Source organism: Thamnophis elegans, chromosome 4, assembly GCF_009769535.1.
Source record: "Thamnophis elegans isolate rThaEle1 chromosome 4, rThaEle1.pri, whole genome shotgun sequence".
NCBI lineage: Eukaryota > Metazoa > Chordata > Lepidosauria > Squamata > Colubridae > Thamnophis > Thamnophis elegans.
Genome location: NC_045544.1, coordinates 54,775,278 through 54,792,812, shown reverse-complemented (window position 1 = coordinate 54,792,812; position 17,535 = coordinate 54,775,278). Strand labels below are relative to the sequence as shown.

At 33.7% G+C, this 17,535-nt stretch overlaps 1 protein-coding gene across 1 annotated transcript in view; it reads left to right on the top strand.

The window, feature by feature from the left end:
* SYNE1 (spectrin repeat containing nuclear envelope protein 1) overlaps window positions 1–17,535 on the top strand; it is a 300,005-nt gene that overhangs the window by 63,384 nt on the left and 219,086 nt on the right. The window contains 6 exon segments of the mRNA XM_032216017.1: window positions 2,387–2,537; window positions 6,591–6,818; window positions 9,427–9,525; window positions 9,917–10,104; window positions 10,215–10,338; window positions 16,167–16,333. Of these exon segments, the coding sequence (XP_032071908.1) occupies window positions 2,387–2,537; window positions 6,591–6,818; window positions 9,427–9,525; window positions 9,917–10,104; window positions 10,215–10,338; window positions 16,167–16,333 (957 nt within the window).

Below are 17,535 nucleotides of genomic sequence, written 5' to 3'. Positions count from 1 at the left end.
TGTCATTTCATAAAATGCCTCAGGGTATTTAGAAAAATCTACTATCAGTCTGCTTTTTAAAATATTTTTCTTTACAGTTCAACTGAGTGCGTGAGAACCTAAACTGTGCCTTTCTCTGCCTGAAATGTGCCCTATTTATTTCTTTTTCTCATGCTATTACAACTGATAGATAAAATACCTATCTATCTTATTTCTTTGTATCCCTTTGTATTTATTCACTAGGATCTGGCTGTTAGAATTTGGAGATTAGAAAGCATTACACTGAGAGCTATATAAAAGGAAAAATCTAGCAACTTTTATTACAGAGTGAATTTAATGCTTTATACTTTGTTTCATCTTTACCAGAACAGACAAATTTTATTCCCATTTTACAAATAAGTCCATGAGGCTTATTTAATAATTTTGAACAAATTAAATCAGCTTGTGGCCTGAACAGGGAATTAAATTAAGGTATTTTGGTTATTTTTCTAGCATTTAATATTCTAGACCACAAAAACTCTTAGCATTTGGCAGTGAGTTATTTGCAAAAAATAACAATCTTGCATTCATTTTTATTATTCTTGTACATTCCTTTTTCCATTAAGGCACATAAACAATTGAGTTCACCACATTCAAAGTTGTTAATATGTTAGACAGGAGTTACATTTTAACACAACCATTCCCCTGCTTAGTAGTTTAATATGACTTTTTTTCTTCATAGATTTCTTCATCTTTTCTATTTGCTCTGTCTTCTCTAAATTATTATAAAAGAATAATTGTTTTCCATGAATCCTCCTCTTGCTTTGTAAATATTTAGAACTTATTTCTCCTTTATTACAAATAAGCAAAACAAGGCATTGCTTCTACTGCCTCTGAACTGCATTGTGTGACCTTATTTTTTCTTCTTCTGAAATACATAACTAATTGGATCGGTCTTGACCCTTTTTAGTACAAGTTTAGGACAGATACTTAGTTAAACATAATATAACTAGCTGAAACTAGATGGTTGTTATTTTAACAAAATATGCATGCATATCTACCTGGCTGGTTAAATTTTTTGGATATGAGTTTGCACAAATGTATGGTTCAGTTGTATAATTCTATGGTTTCTAATGCATTCACATACTGTGTAGACTTGCAAAAGGGGTTTTGAAAATGTCCAACTTCAGTGCAGGCAACAATCTCCTTCATCTGGGATGATAGAAATTATCATCAATCATACAGAAAGATATATTTATTCTCTTGGTATTTCAGTTATTTTCATTCACACCACATAATTTTGGGGAAGCTTTCTTGTTTTCTTCTAATGCGCATAAACACAATATGTATGGTTGATCATAATATAATAGTTTGTTAAAAGAGATCAAGTGGAAGGGAATGGTAATATTTTAATTAGAAACGCAAGTGAAGGGTTTATTAGGAATGTTTGTAAATAAAGATCAGCATTGGCTCTCAATTATAATTTACAGTTACTTCAATCTGATTAGACAAACTTTCAAGATTTCTCTAAAGTTTAAAATTAACAAATAATTGCATTTTGGATAACAGTTTTCAGTGGTGAAAGTATCAGGAAGACAATTAGCTTAAGGAAAACTATGTGCAAAACTGTACATACAGGTAAACACACCCACATTTTTTCACCTGCAGTAGAAAAATATTCGCTGGATTGACGCATTGCAATAAAGCAAGATGTTTTAAACTCTAATTTATCTTGTGAGCTTCCAATATTGAGGCATTATGGATAGAGTCATGTATCGGGAGAGCCAAAAATAAACCAGTATGGCTAACAATTCAATATACCTATCCTATAAAGTTAATATCTGATTTGGATATTACAACAATCAGTTTGCACATCAATTAATGAACAAATAAGAATATTACATGTAGAGTTATATGAACTTATTCAGAATCTTTAGTGGTGTTTCTTTGTTTCCTCCTGGCTTCATGATAACTGTGACATGTAGGTCAGTATCAAAACTTCAGGCCACTTTAATGGTTAACTTTGCACTTGCATTACACCACATTTAAAATGGTAACAATCTTTAACTGAAAATAAGCTATTTAAAAACCACCCATGTGGTAGCTGCTAGGTGGTTAATTTCCACACTGCTGTAAAAATACACCTTTGAAAATAATATCTCAGAAGATGGTTTTATACTTCCCACACCAGTTTTGTTCTTTTCAGAAAATGGGAGAAAAACTATCACTTCCTACACTCTGAAGGTGATTAAGACCAGATTCCTTGGATGCTAGAATTTTAAATTTAGAAACAGGCATTTTGTGGTTTGGTTTTTAAAATGGCATGGCATTATGTAAGCATTTCTTTAACTTGGACATGTAAGAGAATGGGCTTAGTTACACAGTAATAGTGTGTTAATTTTTTCCCACTAAATATGGTTGATTTTAGTATTAAAACCATGGAAATGGTGAAAGACAAGTGGGATCAGTTTGGGAAAAAATTTGAAGCATTGTCCCTCTGGATCAATGAAAAAGAAAAAGCGCTGGATGCCTTGGAAATACCATCATCTTCCCTGGATGTACAAATCAACCAAATTAAGGTGATTGGTTTTATGTAACATTAAATATTGTTTTATTTCCCCCCCCCTCCATTAGAACTCTGCAGAGCAGAGAAGTAGGCTTTTAACAGCTACAGACATGCTTTGACATAAAAATACTAAGGCAAAAGGTTTTGCAGGACTTTAAAATGAAATTCAATTTTTTAAAGTTTTAAGTTAAATAAAAAAAAACTTTGGTATATGTGAAAAGTTCAGTGGATTGGTTTTTGGGTGAGGCTCTTTACGTGCAAAATATCATCCTGGTATATTTTCACAGAATGTAGAATGATTTCTATTGTAATCTGTATTGCAGTTACAGTATTTTATTCCAATATGTTAGATAAATTGTGTATAATTTTGTGTATTTTCTCAAGTAATGCTGAAATAATAAAGGAATGTCTGGATTCAGTATTGGTAGCTAAACCTTTTTTTATATAATCTGAGTTCTTTATATTATATGCTAGATTCTATTTTTCCTCTGGAGTGTTACCACATATGTATATATATATTCCTAGAACTTCTTTATAACTTCCTTATCAAACTGATAGAACTTCTTAAAGTAAAAATACTCTTAGTCCAGGTGTAGAGAAAAAGACCTAGATATTATTTTTTTTAATTGACTGTTGTGATGAGAATGGACACTGATGAAAGACAAGACTTGTGATGTTGAAACACTCTTCCATGGTGTGTTGGACTTATCTACCTTATGCCCCTCAAAGTACAGTTGGAAGATTTGCTTATTTGGCTTAATTATCTGAAGTTCAACATGGTGTCCTTTATCACAACATATGTTGTACTACAGTATTAAAAATATTGAATGCTTTATGTAATATGACAATAAGATGATTGCCTTTGCACTAAGCTAGTCCTCAATTAATGATTATAATTAAAACTTGCAACTAACAAGTCAACTAACAATGTCAGTTCTGCTATGTCATTAAGTGAGCCATCATGTGACTTGTCATTTTACGCTGGTATCTCCAGTGACTTTGCTTGTCAGAAGCCAGCTGTGAAGCTTACAAATGATAAGCACATGACAGATTGTAAGTTTGAGCTCCTTTGTAACTTTGAAAAGTCACACATAGCAGTCTTTAACTGAGGACTACATATATTTCATTTTAAGATAAAATGCTGATTTACATAATAAAAACCAAGGAAACACTTTTATCTGGCCTCATCAAGGCCTTCTTACATTAATTAGGGTCAACCACTCCCAATTTTGAATGAAAAGATTCTAACACTGTGATCACAAAATGCATAGGTGAGAGGCAGTTGACATTTAGGAATATTGGTAGAACAACATTTCTTTCAGGTGGGTGGAGACATAATAAATAATTACTGTATCATTATTTACCCATATTTTTTGAATGTGGAAATATAAAAGTTGGCTAATGTTGAATTTCAGTTAAGCTAAATTTGTTATGTGGTTCTCACAGAACTGTGTCATGTTAATGAGATCTTCTCTGATAGTTCTCTACTTTGTTCTTTACCTTTTGTTGAGAATAAAAGTAGCTTTTTATAAATCCTTACATTTTTAAAGATAAATGAGCAACATGAATAAATTCCATTATACTAATCTATAAAGCTGCAGATAGAAATTGCTTTTCCTCTTTAAAATACATCAAGGGTACACTCTTGCTTTAGTGTGTAATAAAAGGGGGGAGCATTGAATCATTTAAAGGGAAATATACCAATTGTCTCCATATGTTTACAACTATATGATCTTACCTGAAAAGTAAGTAAATAAAAATTCAAATGAAAGACATGCGTGACAGCTGTATGTGAATATATTATAAATAATGTAATTTACATTATAGTACAGCATGGACTTAAAAATAAAGGTTTTCTCACATGGGGAGAAAGTATTTCTGTGAACTCTCCTCTTCTGAAGTGGAGACTCTAGAAAGAGTGCAGAGAAGAGCAACATAGATGATTAGGGGACTGGAGACTAAAACATGAAGAACGGTTGCAGGAACTGAGTATGTCTAGTTTAATAGAAAGAAGGACTAGGTGAGACATGATAGCAATGTTCAATATATCAGGGGTTGCCACAAAGAAGAGGGAGTCAAACTATTCTCCAAGGTACCTGAGGGTAGAACAAGAAGCAATGGGTGGAAACTAATCAAGGAGAGAAGCAACCTAGAACTGAGGAGAAATTTCCTGACAGTTAGTACAATTAATCAGTGGAACAGTTTGCCTCCAGAAGTTGTGACCACCCCAACATTGGAAGTCTTTAAGAAGATGTTGGATAGCCATTGGTCTGAAACGGAATAGGGTTTCCTGCCTGAGCAGGGCGTTGGACTAGAAGACCTCCAAGGTCCCTTCCAATGCTGCTATTGTATTATTGTATTGTAAGTCCCAACACCATAAATCATCCCATGATAACAGTAATCCAGTCTTCAGGATCAGAACCAACCCGAGATGATGCTCGCTCTGAGAACAGAAACTATCTAGTTGTAGCTAAAGTCAAAACATAATATATATTTTTTCAATTAAGAATGCTTTCACTCAAAGTATCTTTGCTGTTTATAGTAATTCTAAAAATCATATTTTAGGGCAGTCATAAATAATTAGACATAATTACTTGCATTTTTATATTGACTTTATATAATTTTATCATCATGGCTTCCTTCAAAGATCCATAATCATTGAAGAATACGATGTAAGCTTTGTTAAGTATGTTTAATGTCAAAAAATCTACAGTATCCCTGGCAAAGGCTATTATAGCTAACACTGTAGTCCAGGGGTCCCAAACTCACATTGTCATGGTAGCAGCATCTGACATCAGGACTTTTTCCCCCTTTGCTAAACTGGGTGTGGATGTGGCCAGCACGTGATGCATAGCGCCCTGCTGTAGTCTTATTTCATTCTGAGGGAAGAGAACACTTATTCTGACTTCAGTAATTCCCAATTCAGTTGATAAAGTTGGTTCTGTCTCCTGTCTGAAATTCAGCCAACTAGTTGACCATCTTCTGTCCAAAGTGGCAACAAGCTTCATACAGAATGTTGATGGCTATAATTCAAAAGTATTCAGGGACAGGATCTAAAATGAATTTGACTTTGTGGAGGGAGACCAATAATTTAAAGGGGCAAAAGGAGTGCTTTAAGTGGTTTACAATATATCACTCAGTTCCTCCCCAACCTTAAATTTTCTCCTATACCCCAAACAACTGAAAAAGAATAGTGGTGGGTCACATGCAGGCTGTGATCTCACATTTTGCATACTTTTGTAACAGTATAATGAGAGATGGACCAAGAATCCAAGTTAGTCTAGGTCCGTTTTCTATGTTGCAGTGAATTCAATTATAAATCGTCATTTTCCAGTAGTATGCAAATTGCTGTGATCAGGGTGGATTAATTATTGGGAAAAGAATAGACACTATTAATTGAATCCTGTGTTTTATTTTTAATTTCCTACATATTCGGCTTAAAAAACCAACTAGCTAATTAATCTGGATGTTCTCATAAACTAACAGGTTAGCCAATCCTTATTACAATTACAGCAAAACCAAAGAATTCGGTTGAACAAACCACCTACACTTAATTGTTCCAAATTTTAAAAAATGGAGTACATTTATATCAGCTGTACCTGAATTAGAGCAAATAAAATATATAATTACAAGAATGTTCAAGAATGATGATTACAAGAATATTAATAACCAGTGTTTCTCCCAAACTACATGGAGATATGATTGATAAGTACTATTAGAATTTTAATCAATTGCAAAGTACTTCAGACAAAAATTCCAGTAACATTGCTATATGCTACATAACAATTGTCTGATTACTATAGAATCATTAAGAAATGAAAATTGTGTTATATATGGAAAAGGATGAAAACATGGTTGAAAGAAAAATAGTTGAGTCCAATAATTATGTTTTATCCGTAATGTATTTAAACTTTACTGGAATAAATGCATGAATTAATGATGTATAATATGATAGATACAGGTGATTGTTGAGTGCCCTTTTTTGTTTGAAGCAAAAGTAATTTCCATGTAATGTATGAAACAACCTATGATATGGCTTCTTTACGTACACTTATTTACATTTTAGGCGGTTAAGAATGAAATAGCTGACAAGGACAACGAAATCCCAAAGCTAGAAGAGGATGCTCAACTTTTCTCTCAGTATCTTACTTCTGGAGAATCAGCACATATTAAAGCCAAGATGACACAGATTAGGAGATACTGGGAAGAATTCAGAGATCATACAGAGAATTTGGAAGGAACCATCGCAGGAAGGGCAGCGGTGCAGCAAAAATTTGAGGAAAACTTTAGAAAGGTAGAACACATCGATTTTGTCTGGGCCATTCAAAAAACACAGTGACAGTTGAGTGTTAAACCACATTAAAACACAAACAGTCTACAGGTAGTTCTTGACTTATAACAGTTTGTTTATGACTTAGGTCATAAGTCATAAGTGACTTGTGACCTTCTTTCATACTAATGACTGTTGCAGCATCTCCATGGTCACATGATCAAAATTTGGATGCTTGGCAACTGGTTCCTATTTATGGCAGTTGCAGTGTCCCAGGGTTCATGTGATTCCCATTGGCAATCTTCTGACAAGCAAATGGGGAAGCCAGATTCATTTAATCGTGTTACTAATTTAACAACTACAATGATTTACTTAACAACTCTAGCCAGGAAGGTTGTAAAATGGGGCAAAATTCACTTAACAAATGTCTCACTCAGCAACATAAATGTTGGACTCAATTGTAGTCATAAGTTGAGAACTACCTGTATTTATTGTTTTAAATATAATGAATGGAGAATTCTGGAAATTGAAATCCACACATCTTAAACATGCAAAGGTTGAGAAACATTGATTAAAGTATTTACTTTAAAAATAGTTGCTTCAAAATTCTTCATTGGTAAAATGCTAAGAATTAAAGATAAAATATGATAAAATAGATTGGTTGGACACAACAAAACAATAAATATAACATATCCCTCTACATTATGAAAATATTTTCACTTTTTATTTTTTATTAACCATGATCTAGAGCAGTGATTCTCAACCTGTGGGTTGGGACCCATTTAGGGGTCAAATGACCCTTTCACAGGAGTTGCCTAAGACCATTGGAAAACACATATTTTTGAAAAAATAAGGAAAACATAAAATTATTTTATGGTTGGGGATCATCACAACATGAGGAACTGTATTAAAGGGTCACGGCATTAGGAAGGTTGAGACCCATTGATCTAGAGTTATATCCAAATCAAGTTGTTTTAAAGTATGGATTGTTTGAAAAAAAGTCAAATTAATAATCAGTTATTTGAAATTGGATTTCTTCAAACCATAGTTAGATGCTTTTAAGGGGCCTGTGTGGAGGATGAAGTGCAAGAAGTGGGAGAGAAAATATGCTGTTCTGAGGCTTCCTGTGATTTATTCTGTCAGAACAAGTTGTGGTTTATTATGATGTCAGTCAATCAAATATTTGTTGCAGTCATCATGACAGTTATCGTAGGTTAACTTACGTATTTTTAAAATAGTCTTTTTAGTCAAAAATGTTGTTACTATAAACTTCTGTTTTAAGCAAACTTGCCTCAGGCTAAATCCTTCCATAATTTCCTACCATAGAATAGCATTGGAAAAGTGTTTGCATAGTATTGTGCAAAAATGCTGTAAATTAGGAATACTTTAAGAAATAGAAGTGTTAATAGTCTATTTTTATTAATTAACAAAATGGAAAGTAAATAAACAGAAGATAAATCCAAATCAAATCAATATTTATTATGTCCCCACTTTGCCGTCAAAACAGCATCAATTCTTCTAGGTACACTTGCACATAGTTTTTGAAGGAACTTGGCAAGGTTTCTTTCAAGATTGTTCAAAACATTGTGGAAAACTAACCACAGCCTACAAATGTAGGCTGCCTCAAATACTTTTGTGTATTCATGTAATTCCAAATAGACTCAATGAAGTTGAGATCAGGGCTTTGTGGGGACCAAATGATCACTCCAAAGACGACTTCTTTACACTGAAGAAAGTTCTTAATTTCATTGGCTGTATGTTTGGGGCCATTCTCTTGTCCTGCTGCAGAATAAATTTTGACCCAGTCACATACCTTCTTGATGGATAAAACCTGCCTGTATTTCTCAGCATTATGAACACATTGGTCCCGACCAAACCTCCAACTCCATTTGCAGAAATGCAGCCCCAGACTAGCAAGGAACCTCCACCATGCTTCACTATTGCCTGCAGATACTCATTATTGTACTAGTTTCCTGCCCTTTGGTGAAAACACTGTTTCTTGTTATAGCCAAATATTTCAAATATTGACTTCTGAGTCCAGATAACTGCTGCCATTTTCCTGTATCCCATTATGTTTTTTTGTGCATAGTTGAGTCACTTAGCCTAGTGTTCAATTCCTGGACTTGGTGATGTCCCTGGTCAAGTTTTGGTCAGGTTCTTTAGAAGTGGTTTGCCATTGTTTCCTTTCTAGTGTAAGACAAAATGACTGGTCTAAGATTACCTAGATGGCTTTGTGCCTAAGGCAAAACTAGAACTCAAAGTTTCTAGTCTGATGCCTTAACCATTCCGCCATGTTGACTGTCACTTTAGCATAAATTGTTATTGATTTTTTAAATAAGCCTAGTAATCCTAGTGATATCGAAGAATATTATTTTAACAACAAATCATTCTTAACATCTCAGTATTAGGATTAACATAAGTAACAAATACCAGTTTAATTGCATGAACTGTTATTACAGAAATATCAGCAAGTAGCATTATTACTCTCACAGACCATATTGACTTTATGAGCTATTTCAACTCATAAGATATACCCTGAAGAATCCCAGTTTAATTATTTAAAATGAAAGAAAATGGCAATGTACTCTCCTCTTCTTCCTTTTCCTGTTCTTCTTTTGTTTTATTCATTCAGATTCAAGAAGATTTAAGCAGTTCTGAAGCCAAACTGATGGAGCTTGATAGTTCATCCTGTTCGTTAGCAGAAACTTATAAGTCTCTACAAGACCTTACGGTAATAAAAACTTGGAACTTTTTGTTTTCAAACATTATCACTTGTTTGAGAGGATCAATAAATAAATGGACATGGTTATAGTCAGAATTTACCAAATGAAGAAATATGAGATTTCTGTGATCAACAACTAGTTTGTTGTGACACAAGTTAAAAGCTCCACTTGATAGTTGCCTTAAGCCTTTATTTTATATCCACAATATGAAATATATCACTTATAGACAATTTTTAAGTTGAAAAAATTGTATTCACAAATTGAGAGATAATGTAATGTAATAAGCATGTATACTTTCTAAAATTGCTTGTATTAAACCTAGTTTGAAATTTAATGATAACTTTATTACAACATTGCAATGTATAAATGGATTCTGTTTTGTGGCTTTGTATAAAACAGGACCTCTCACAAGATCTGGAAAAAATAAATCAAGCATTGACTTCTTTATCATCTTGCTGTCGCAAACTTACAGACAAAGAAAAAGCAAACCAAGATATTGTCATGCTTCAGCAAAAACATGAAAATATTATGAAACAAGTGAAAGAGAGACATGACTCTTTAGAGACTCACCTCGTACAATGTCAGAGGTAAAAATTACCCTATGTCCTTTTCAGTTACAAAAGTTTTTGCAGATTTAAAGAGTATTTTAGTAGCACTGGATTAACTGTATTATTTATTTATTACAATATTCCACTAGATTGGAGAAGGAATTGTCTACCTTTTTGACTTGGTTAGAGAAGTGTGAAACTGCAGTCAGACCTACAGAACAGCATGTTTCTGCTGACAAAGTTAAACTAGAAAATGAACTACAATTACTTCAAGTAAGATTTCTGGGTTGGCAACTCAAATGTTTCCCTAATTTTATAGTGGCTTCATTTTTATAAAATGACATGGAACTCTAGCAATGGAAATAACTCTCTGCTGCGTATTTTAAATTAAGCAAACCAGAACATAATGGAATAATCCATTCCTTGAAAATAACTCAATGTATTGAATTTGGTGAATAATTTAAAAGAAATAATATGCACGGCTGATGATATAAAGATATGGTCTCCTTTCATTGATTTTTTTTAAAGTTTTTTTTATTTTAAATTTTCAAAACAAACACAACACATAAAATCTTCCTTTTTTACATACTGCAGAAAGTGTATCAGTTGGTTACAAAAAACTTTTGTGCATCTCTTCCACAGTCATCAAGCACAATTTATATTAACTCAAGTATTTTAACTCAGATATTTATACATATTACCGTCATCATACCTCCATTTTCATTTGACTATAGTTGTTTAAATGTCCTTCATCATAAAATATACCATTTAATACATAACCACATACTGGCATTACATTTACTATTTCGAAAATCCTCCAATAACACTAAATCCTTATGTCCTATTGTAGCTAAACATCCATAATATTTGATAACAAAGTTTTCTATCCTTCTTTCCAAATTGCTGTTTACAATTCACATCCCATTTCCTTATATTGTGTGTGTGTGTGTGTGTGTGTGTGTGTGTATATATATATATATATTCCTCCCCCTAGTAATCAACACTTAACTAAATCTAACTTAATTCTTTTTTTTTATTATTATTATTATTATTATTATTATTATTATTATTATTATTATTATACAATTGTATCACAGCGGCCAGTTGTTTCGCCGGATTTGGCATTGGTTACTAGTCGGGCCCCACCCAGGGGCCTAGGACGTCGTAACGTATTTTCGTAATATGCGTGCAGATCCAAGCAGTGCGGCTTTTTGCATTTGACTGATGGTGATTTTGTCAGTTTTTAACTGTTTTAAATGTAATTCCAGTGCTTTTGGAATAGCACCCAGCGTGCCAATTACCACTGGAATTATCACTGCTGGTTTGTGCCATAGTCGTTGAATTTCAATTTTTAAGTCCTGGTATCTTGCGATTTTTTCATGTTCCTTCTCGGCGACCCTGCTATCACCTGGTATTGCGATGTCTATGATTGTGACCTTATTTTTCTCAACCAGTGTGATGTCTGGTGTATTATGCGCGAGTATTTTGTCGGTTTGTATATGGAAATCCCACAAGATCTTGACCATCTGATTTTCGGTGACTTTTTCAGGCTGATGTTCCCACCAGTTTGTTGCTGTTTTAATATTATAATTTTTGCACAAATTCCAATGGATCATTTGTGCTACTGAATTGTGCCGCAATTTATAATCAGTCTGCGCGATTTTTTTACAGCAGCTGAGTATGTGATCAACAGTTTCATCAGCTTCTTTGCAAAGCCTGCATTTGGCATCATCAGAGGATTTTTCGATTTTGGCCTTAATGGCATTTGTGCGGATAGCTTGTTCTTGCGCAGCCAGGATTAGTGACTCTGTTTCTTTCTTTAATGTACCTGTTGTTAACCATAACCAAGTTTGTTCACTGTCCACTTTATCTTTTATTTTTTCCAGAAATTGGCCATGCAGTGCTTTGTTCTGCCAACTCTCCATTCTTGATTTTATCACATCTTTTCTGTATTCTTGTTTCGTCTGTTGGGCCTTCAGTAGATTAATAATAATAATAATAATAATAATAATAATAATAATAATAATAATTATTATTATTATTATTATTATTATTATTATTATTATACAATTGTATCACAGCGACCAGTTGTTTCGCCGGATTTGGCATTGGTTACTAGTCGGGCCCCACCCAGGGGCCTAGGACGTCGTAACGTATTTTCGTAATATGCGTGCAGATCCAAGCAGTGCGGCTTTTTGCATTTGACTGATGGTGATTTTGTCAATTTTTAACTGTTTTAAATGTAATTCCAGTGCTTTTGGAATAGCACCCAGTGTGCCAATTACCACTGGAATTACCACTGCTGGTTTGTGCCATAGTCATTGAATTTCGATTTTTAAGTCCTGGTATCTTGCGATTTTTTCATGTTCCTTCTCGGCGACCCTGCTATCACCTGGTATTGCGATGTCTATGATTGTGACCTTATTTTTCTCAACCAGTGTGATGTCTGGTGTATTATGTGCCAGTATTTTGTCGGTTTGTATACGGAAATCCCACAAGATCTTGACCATCTGACTTTCGGTGACTTTTACAGGCTGATGTTCCCACCAGTTTGTTGCTGTTTTAATATTAAAATTTTTGCACAAATTCCAATGGATCATTTGCGCTACTGAATTGTGCCGCAATTTATAATCAGTCTGTGCGATTTTTTTACAGCAGCTGAGTATGTGATCAACAGTTTCATCAGCTTCTTTGCAAAGTCTGCATTTTATTATTATTATACAATTGTATCACAGCGGCCAGTTGTTTCGCCGGATTTGTCATTGGTTACTAGTCGGGCCCCACCCAGGGGCCTAGGACGTCGTAACGTATTTTCGTAATATGCGTGCAGATCCAAGCAGTGCGGCTTTTTGCATTTGACTGATGGTGATTTTGTCAATTTTTAACTGTTTTAAATGTAATTCCAGTGCTTTTGGAATAGCACCCAGCGTGCCAATTACCACTGGAATTATCACTGCTGGTTTGTGCCATAGTAGTTGAATTTCAATTTTTAAGTCCTGGTATCTTGCGATTTTTTCATGTTCCTTCTCGGCGACCCTGCTATCACCTGGTATTGCGATGTCTATGATTGTGACCTTATTTTTCTCAACCAGTGTGATGTCTGGTGTATTATGCGCCAGTATTTTGTCGGTTTGTATATGGAAATCCCACAAGATCTTGACCATCTGATTTTCGGTGACTTTTTCAGGCTGATGTTCCCACCAGTTTGTTGCTGTTTTAATATTAAAATTTTTGCACAAATTCCAATGGATCATTTGCGCTACTGAATTGTGCCGCAATTTATAATCAGTCTGTGCGATTTTTTTACAGCAGCTGAGTATGTGATCAACAGTTTCATCAGCTTCTTTGCAAAGTCTGCATATTATTATTATTATTATTATTATTATTATTATTATTATTATTATTATTATTATTATTCTTTATATATAATCCAAAAGGATTTCTAATCTTCCTTTCATGGGTATCACTCAATATTCATATCCAGTTATTACTTATCATAACACTACACATTATATACATTATTATCATTATCAATTATTTAACTATATCTACTATCACTAAATTTCCCTAAGTTTTGCTAATTTTAAATTATACTCTTCCATCTATCAACCTGTATGTTTCCAGTAACAAAACAGTATCATATCTTCTGCCATTTTGTGCATCAATCCTCTAATCATCTCCTTAATCAGCTTTGTATGGACTCCTCTTAGCAACTCTTTGCTTATAAGATGTCTCATGTGATTTTGATGCCTTTCTTCTGTTTCTTTAATCTGCTTATCTTTGATTGTCGGTGCAGATTTAAAACTTCTTTCTGGTGTTGAAATTGCGCCATGATTTCCGGCTGACAAACACTGCTACTGTAGCTTAGAAGGTTTTAGCAGAATTAAGCATCACAATAACATTTCACCTTTCTCTGGTTAAGAATCTACTTTAAAGGGACATCTGTGTGTTTTTCTTCACTCTCTATAAACAAGCTGTGAGTCCTTGAAGTGCCAAGCCAGGATAATCAGTTTAAAAAGTATTTCGTTTCCAATTCACAAACATCTAGCTTCCGAGTAGCAGCATTACAAAATTACAATATTACCCTTTCTTTGTTTCTTTGTAATATTTTCGTATTTCAAGTTTAAAAAAAGGTATGATTTTTAAATGAGTTAGAAAAACACCCACAGTAATGAAAGAGGAGAGTTTTAGTCAGTAGATTACGGAGAGTAGTCAAAGAAAAAAAAATAGAAGAAGGAAACTTAATCCGTTTGTTTTAAAAGGCTTGGATAAATTCCATCCGTAAAAATAGCATTTAAAAAGTAAGATAACCCACTGTTCAAAACCCATCCAAATTTAATTCTGCCACTTATTTCATCAGTTCTCCAGTTTAAATTAATTTTAAGATTTTTTATAGGCAGTCACTTTTAAAACAGTAAAAATTCCTCACCAGCTGAAAACACTTTATACTTCCGTTTTGAAGCCGCCCCAACCTCATCAGCCATTTGGCTGGATTTTTTTGTCACCAGCTTGAAGAGTTTCTCTTTGATCAATCAGAGACTTTGCGATGTCCCTGTGATCAGCAAGATGTATTCTTCCTGTTCACTGTCTCTACGGGATGGTTTAGGTCCATTTGGACCACCCAGAGACAAAAGTGTCGACTGCGATCTCAGAGCATTGAGATTGCATGTCGTGTTGTTGCGACTTTGGCTCCTCCCACTCCTCCTTTCATTGAATTTTTAAACAACTTTTAATGGTAATCCCTTGCATTGGAGTGGAGTCAGGGCAACTGATTGGAGCTGAGTGATTACTGGCCAGATGCCCTTCCTGTCACCAATGCAAAGTTCACAGCTGATATTTACTCATTTTGCCCAGAGAGAGAAATATCTGCCGCTACCTAGGATCGAACTAACAGCCTCCTGAGTGTGAGGGGAGAGCTCCACCTCTAGGCCACTGCACCACTCAGCCTCCTTTCATTGAATAAGACATGAAAATAAAACTTGTATTTATTGATAGCCTTGTAGCTTCTATGAAGTAAATCCAATAATTTCTTATATTTCAATTTGAAAAGGTAATTCATTATGTCTTTTTCAGTCTTTAAACCATCATTCAGTTGCCTTTGTAAATCAGGTGAATCCATCTCAGTTGTGTTCAGAGGAATTTGTTCTTCAGTAGAAAGTTCTAGTTCTAGTAAAGAGTTAAAATGCTCAAGCACTTCAGAAGCTCATAAACCAAATGTTTCCTTTAAGGTAGCCATCTTATGCTCCGGTAATTGCCCTTCTAGGTTTTGTTTTACAATTGGCATATAAACAAGACTCCTTTCCTACAGAAGAGGCTTTTTCTATTCGCTCTTCCAAAAAGAAAATTTCCATTTAAATGTTTTAAACTCTCAATTCTAGTTTTCAGGTTTTTGCGAGGGAAATAAAAATCAGTAAAGTTCTCTAACATTTCTAAATATCCTTACCTCAGTAATAATGAAAAACATCAAAGAGAGACAACTGTTTCAGAAGAAAGTCTTCCTTTAATGAAAGAAGAAATTGTAATACAAAAAGGACATGAGAAATGAGGAAGATCAGTTCTAGGATTCCTAAATCTGAAGCCCAAATTAAGAGATTTAAGCTTCCATGTTTTTGATAGCTTGGTTATAGTTTTTAAATGTGTAACAAGCTGCACAGCTTTCAAAATGACACAAATGCCTATTTTCCTAGCCAGCAGTCAGGGTATCATCTTGAGTCTTCTTGAAGATTTCTGTAAGTATTCTTATCTAAGAAAAATTCCCTGATTTCTGTCAGTCACCATTGGGAAATAAATAGTAGAATCTTTAATTGAGATATCAATCTAATAAAATTACATAATACATTTGAAATTCATATTGGACTGTCTTTTACTTTCTTTGTGTATTTTCAATATTGGTTTTCCGAAACAAATTCTGGGCAAGCTTCTATAGAATTTCAGGCAACTGCATTGAACATTGCAAAAGTACCTTCCCTGAAACCAGACGCTAAGACGCCTGCATATATTTATACTTGTTTTAGACTTTTCATTGTTCTTATTTTATAATTGTTTCTTAATTTCCATGCTCTATAAGATATTTATCTAATGCATATTTTTATGCTTCTCAGGATTTGAAAGTGGATATTGCATCTCATGATTTGCATTATACAAGCCTCTTCCAGTTGAATGAGACGCTATTTAAAGCTAGTTACAGTGAAAGTCTGAGACCAGTTAAAAAAGAATTAGAAAAAGTTGATGAAAGATGGAAAATTCTACCTGAGACCATTAACAGGAGGTTTGTATTTATGTAATAGTGCTTAATGACCCATACATTAATATAATATAATACAAATCCACAAGTTTCATTACATGTCCATAGAAATGGGCCTACATAATCTGAACATTACAGAAGGTTTATAGAAAATACAGGAAACCAATAAATCTCTCCAGATGTGGAATCACTGCAATTTTTCTTCTTTTATTTTGGAAGAAGTTCGAACCACTTTTTCTTTTGAGAAGCAATAGTCTCCCTTCTGCAAACCACAGCCAGAGGTCTGTTTCTCTGGTTTGCTTTATAATGTTGATGTTTTTCCAAGCAATATAACGATTAGTTCTAATGTTATACTAAGTCCAAGCCTCATTATGGGTTTGCATTATGTGTAAATCTAGTTAGAATTATCCCCACAGATTTCCAAATCGGGATATAGTTCTAGATGTATTTGTTTATTATTGCCTCGATGTTCTCTGAAAAAATGAATAATGAAAGTAATATTGATTATTTGCTGACTATATATTGTCTACTATGCTTTTCTTCACCTTCTTTTCCTAGTCTATGATTTAATCTTATGCTCTAGTATAAAATGAGATCATTTGGGAAGTGTGTTTGTGAGTGTGTGTGTGTGCGCGTGTGCGTGCAAAAATGGCAGTATGTTACCACTTTCATTAAAGTTGTTCATTGTAAGAATTTTATATACATTGAAGGTTGACTTAGTCTCCTTTTGGATTTTTGTGCGTTTCTTATTTCACTATTTATAGTCGTGAAATGTGTATAAACATATCCACGCACATTGTCACAGACATTGACATATAATATTTTTTATTACTTCTGGTTAATTAGAACTTGATTCAATGCTTATGACATGACATTAGTCGTTAAAGATGTAAAAGACTGTGTGTTTCATGTGTTTTTAGTTTTCCTGCACCACATCAATATATCTGGTTCTCTAGAAATGTTTATTTATTCAAAAGGCATTTATTTTCATTTAAATTCAGTTTATACTTGGAATTCTCAGACTAAATGTACATTATAAAAGCAACTATAGAACCTAACCAGTGAAAATTATATCCTGTTTGTTATGATATCTCGGCTATTGTATTATGCTTGTTTTCATCTTGTTTTGTATTTTCTGATTAGATTTTTTTAGTACTTTTTGGGGGGTGGATTATTAGCTGTCCAGCATCATGTATAAAAACCTTGGCCATATAAATTATTTAAAT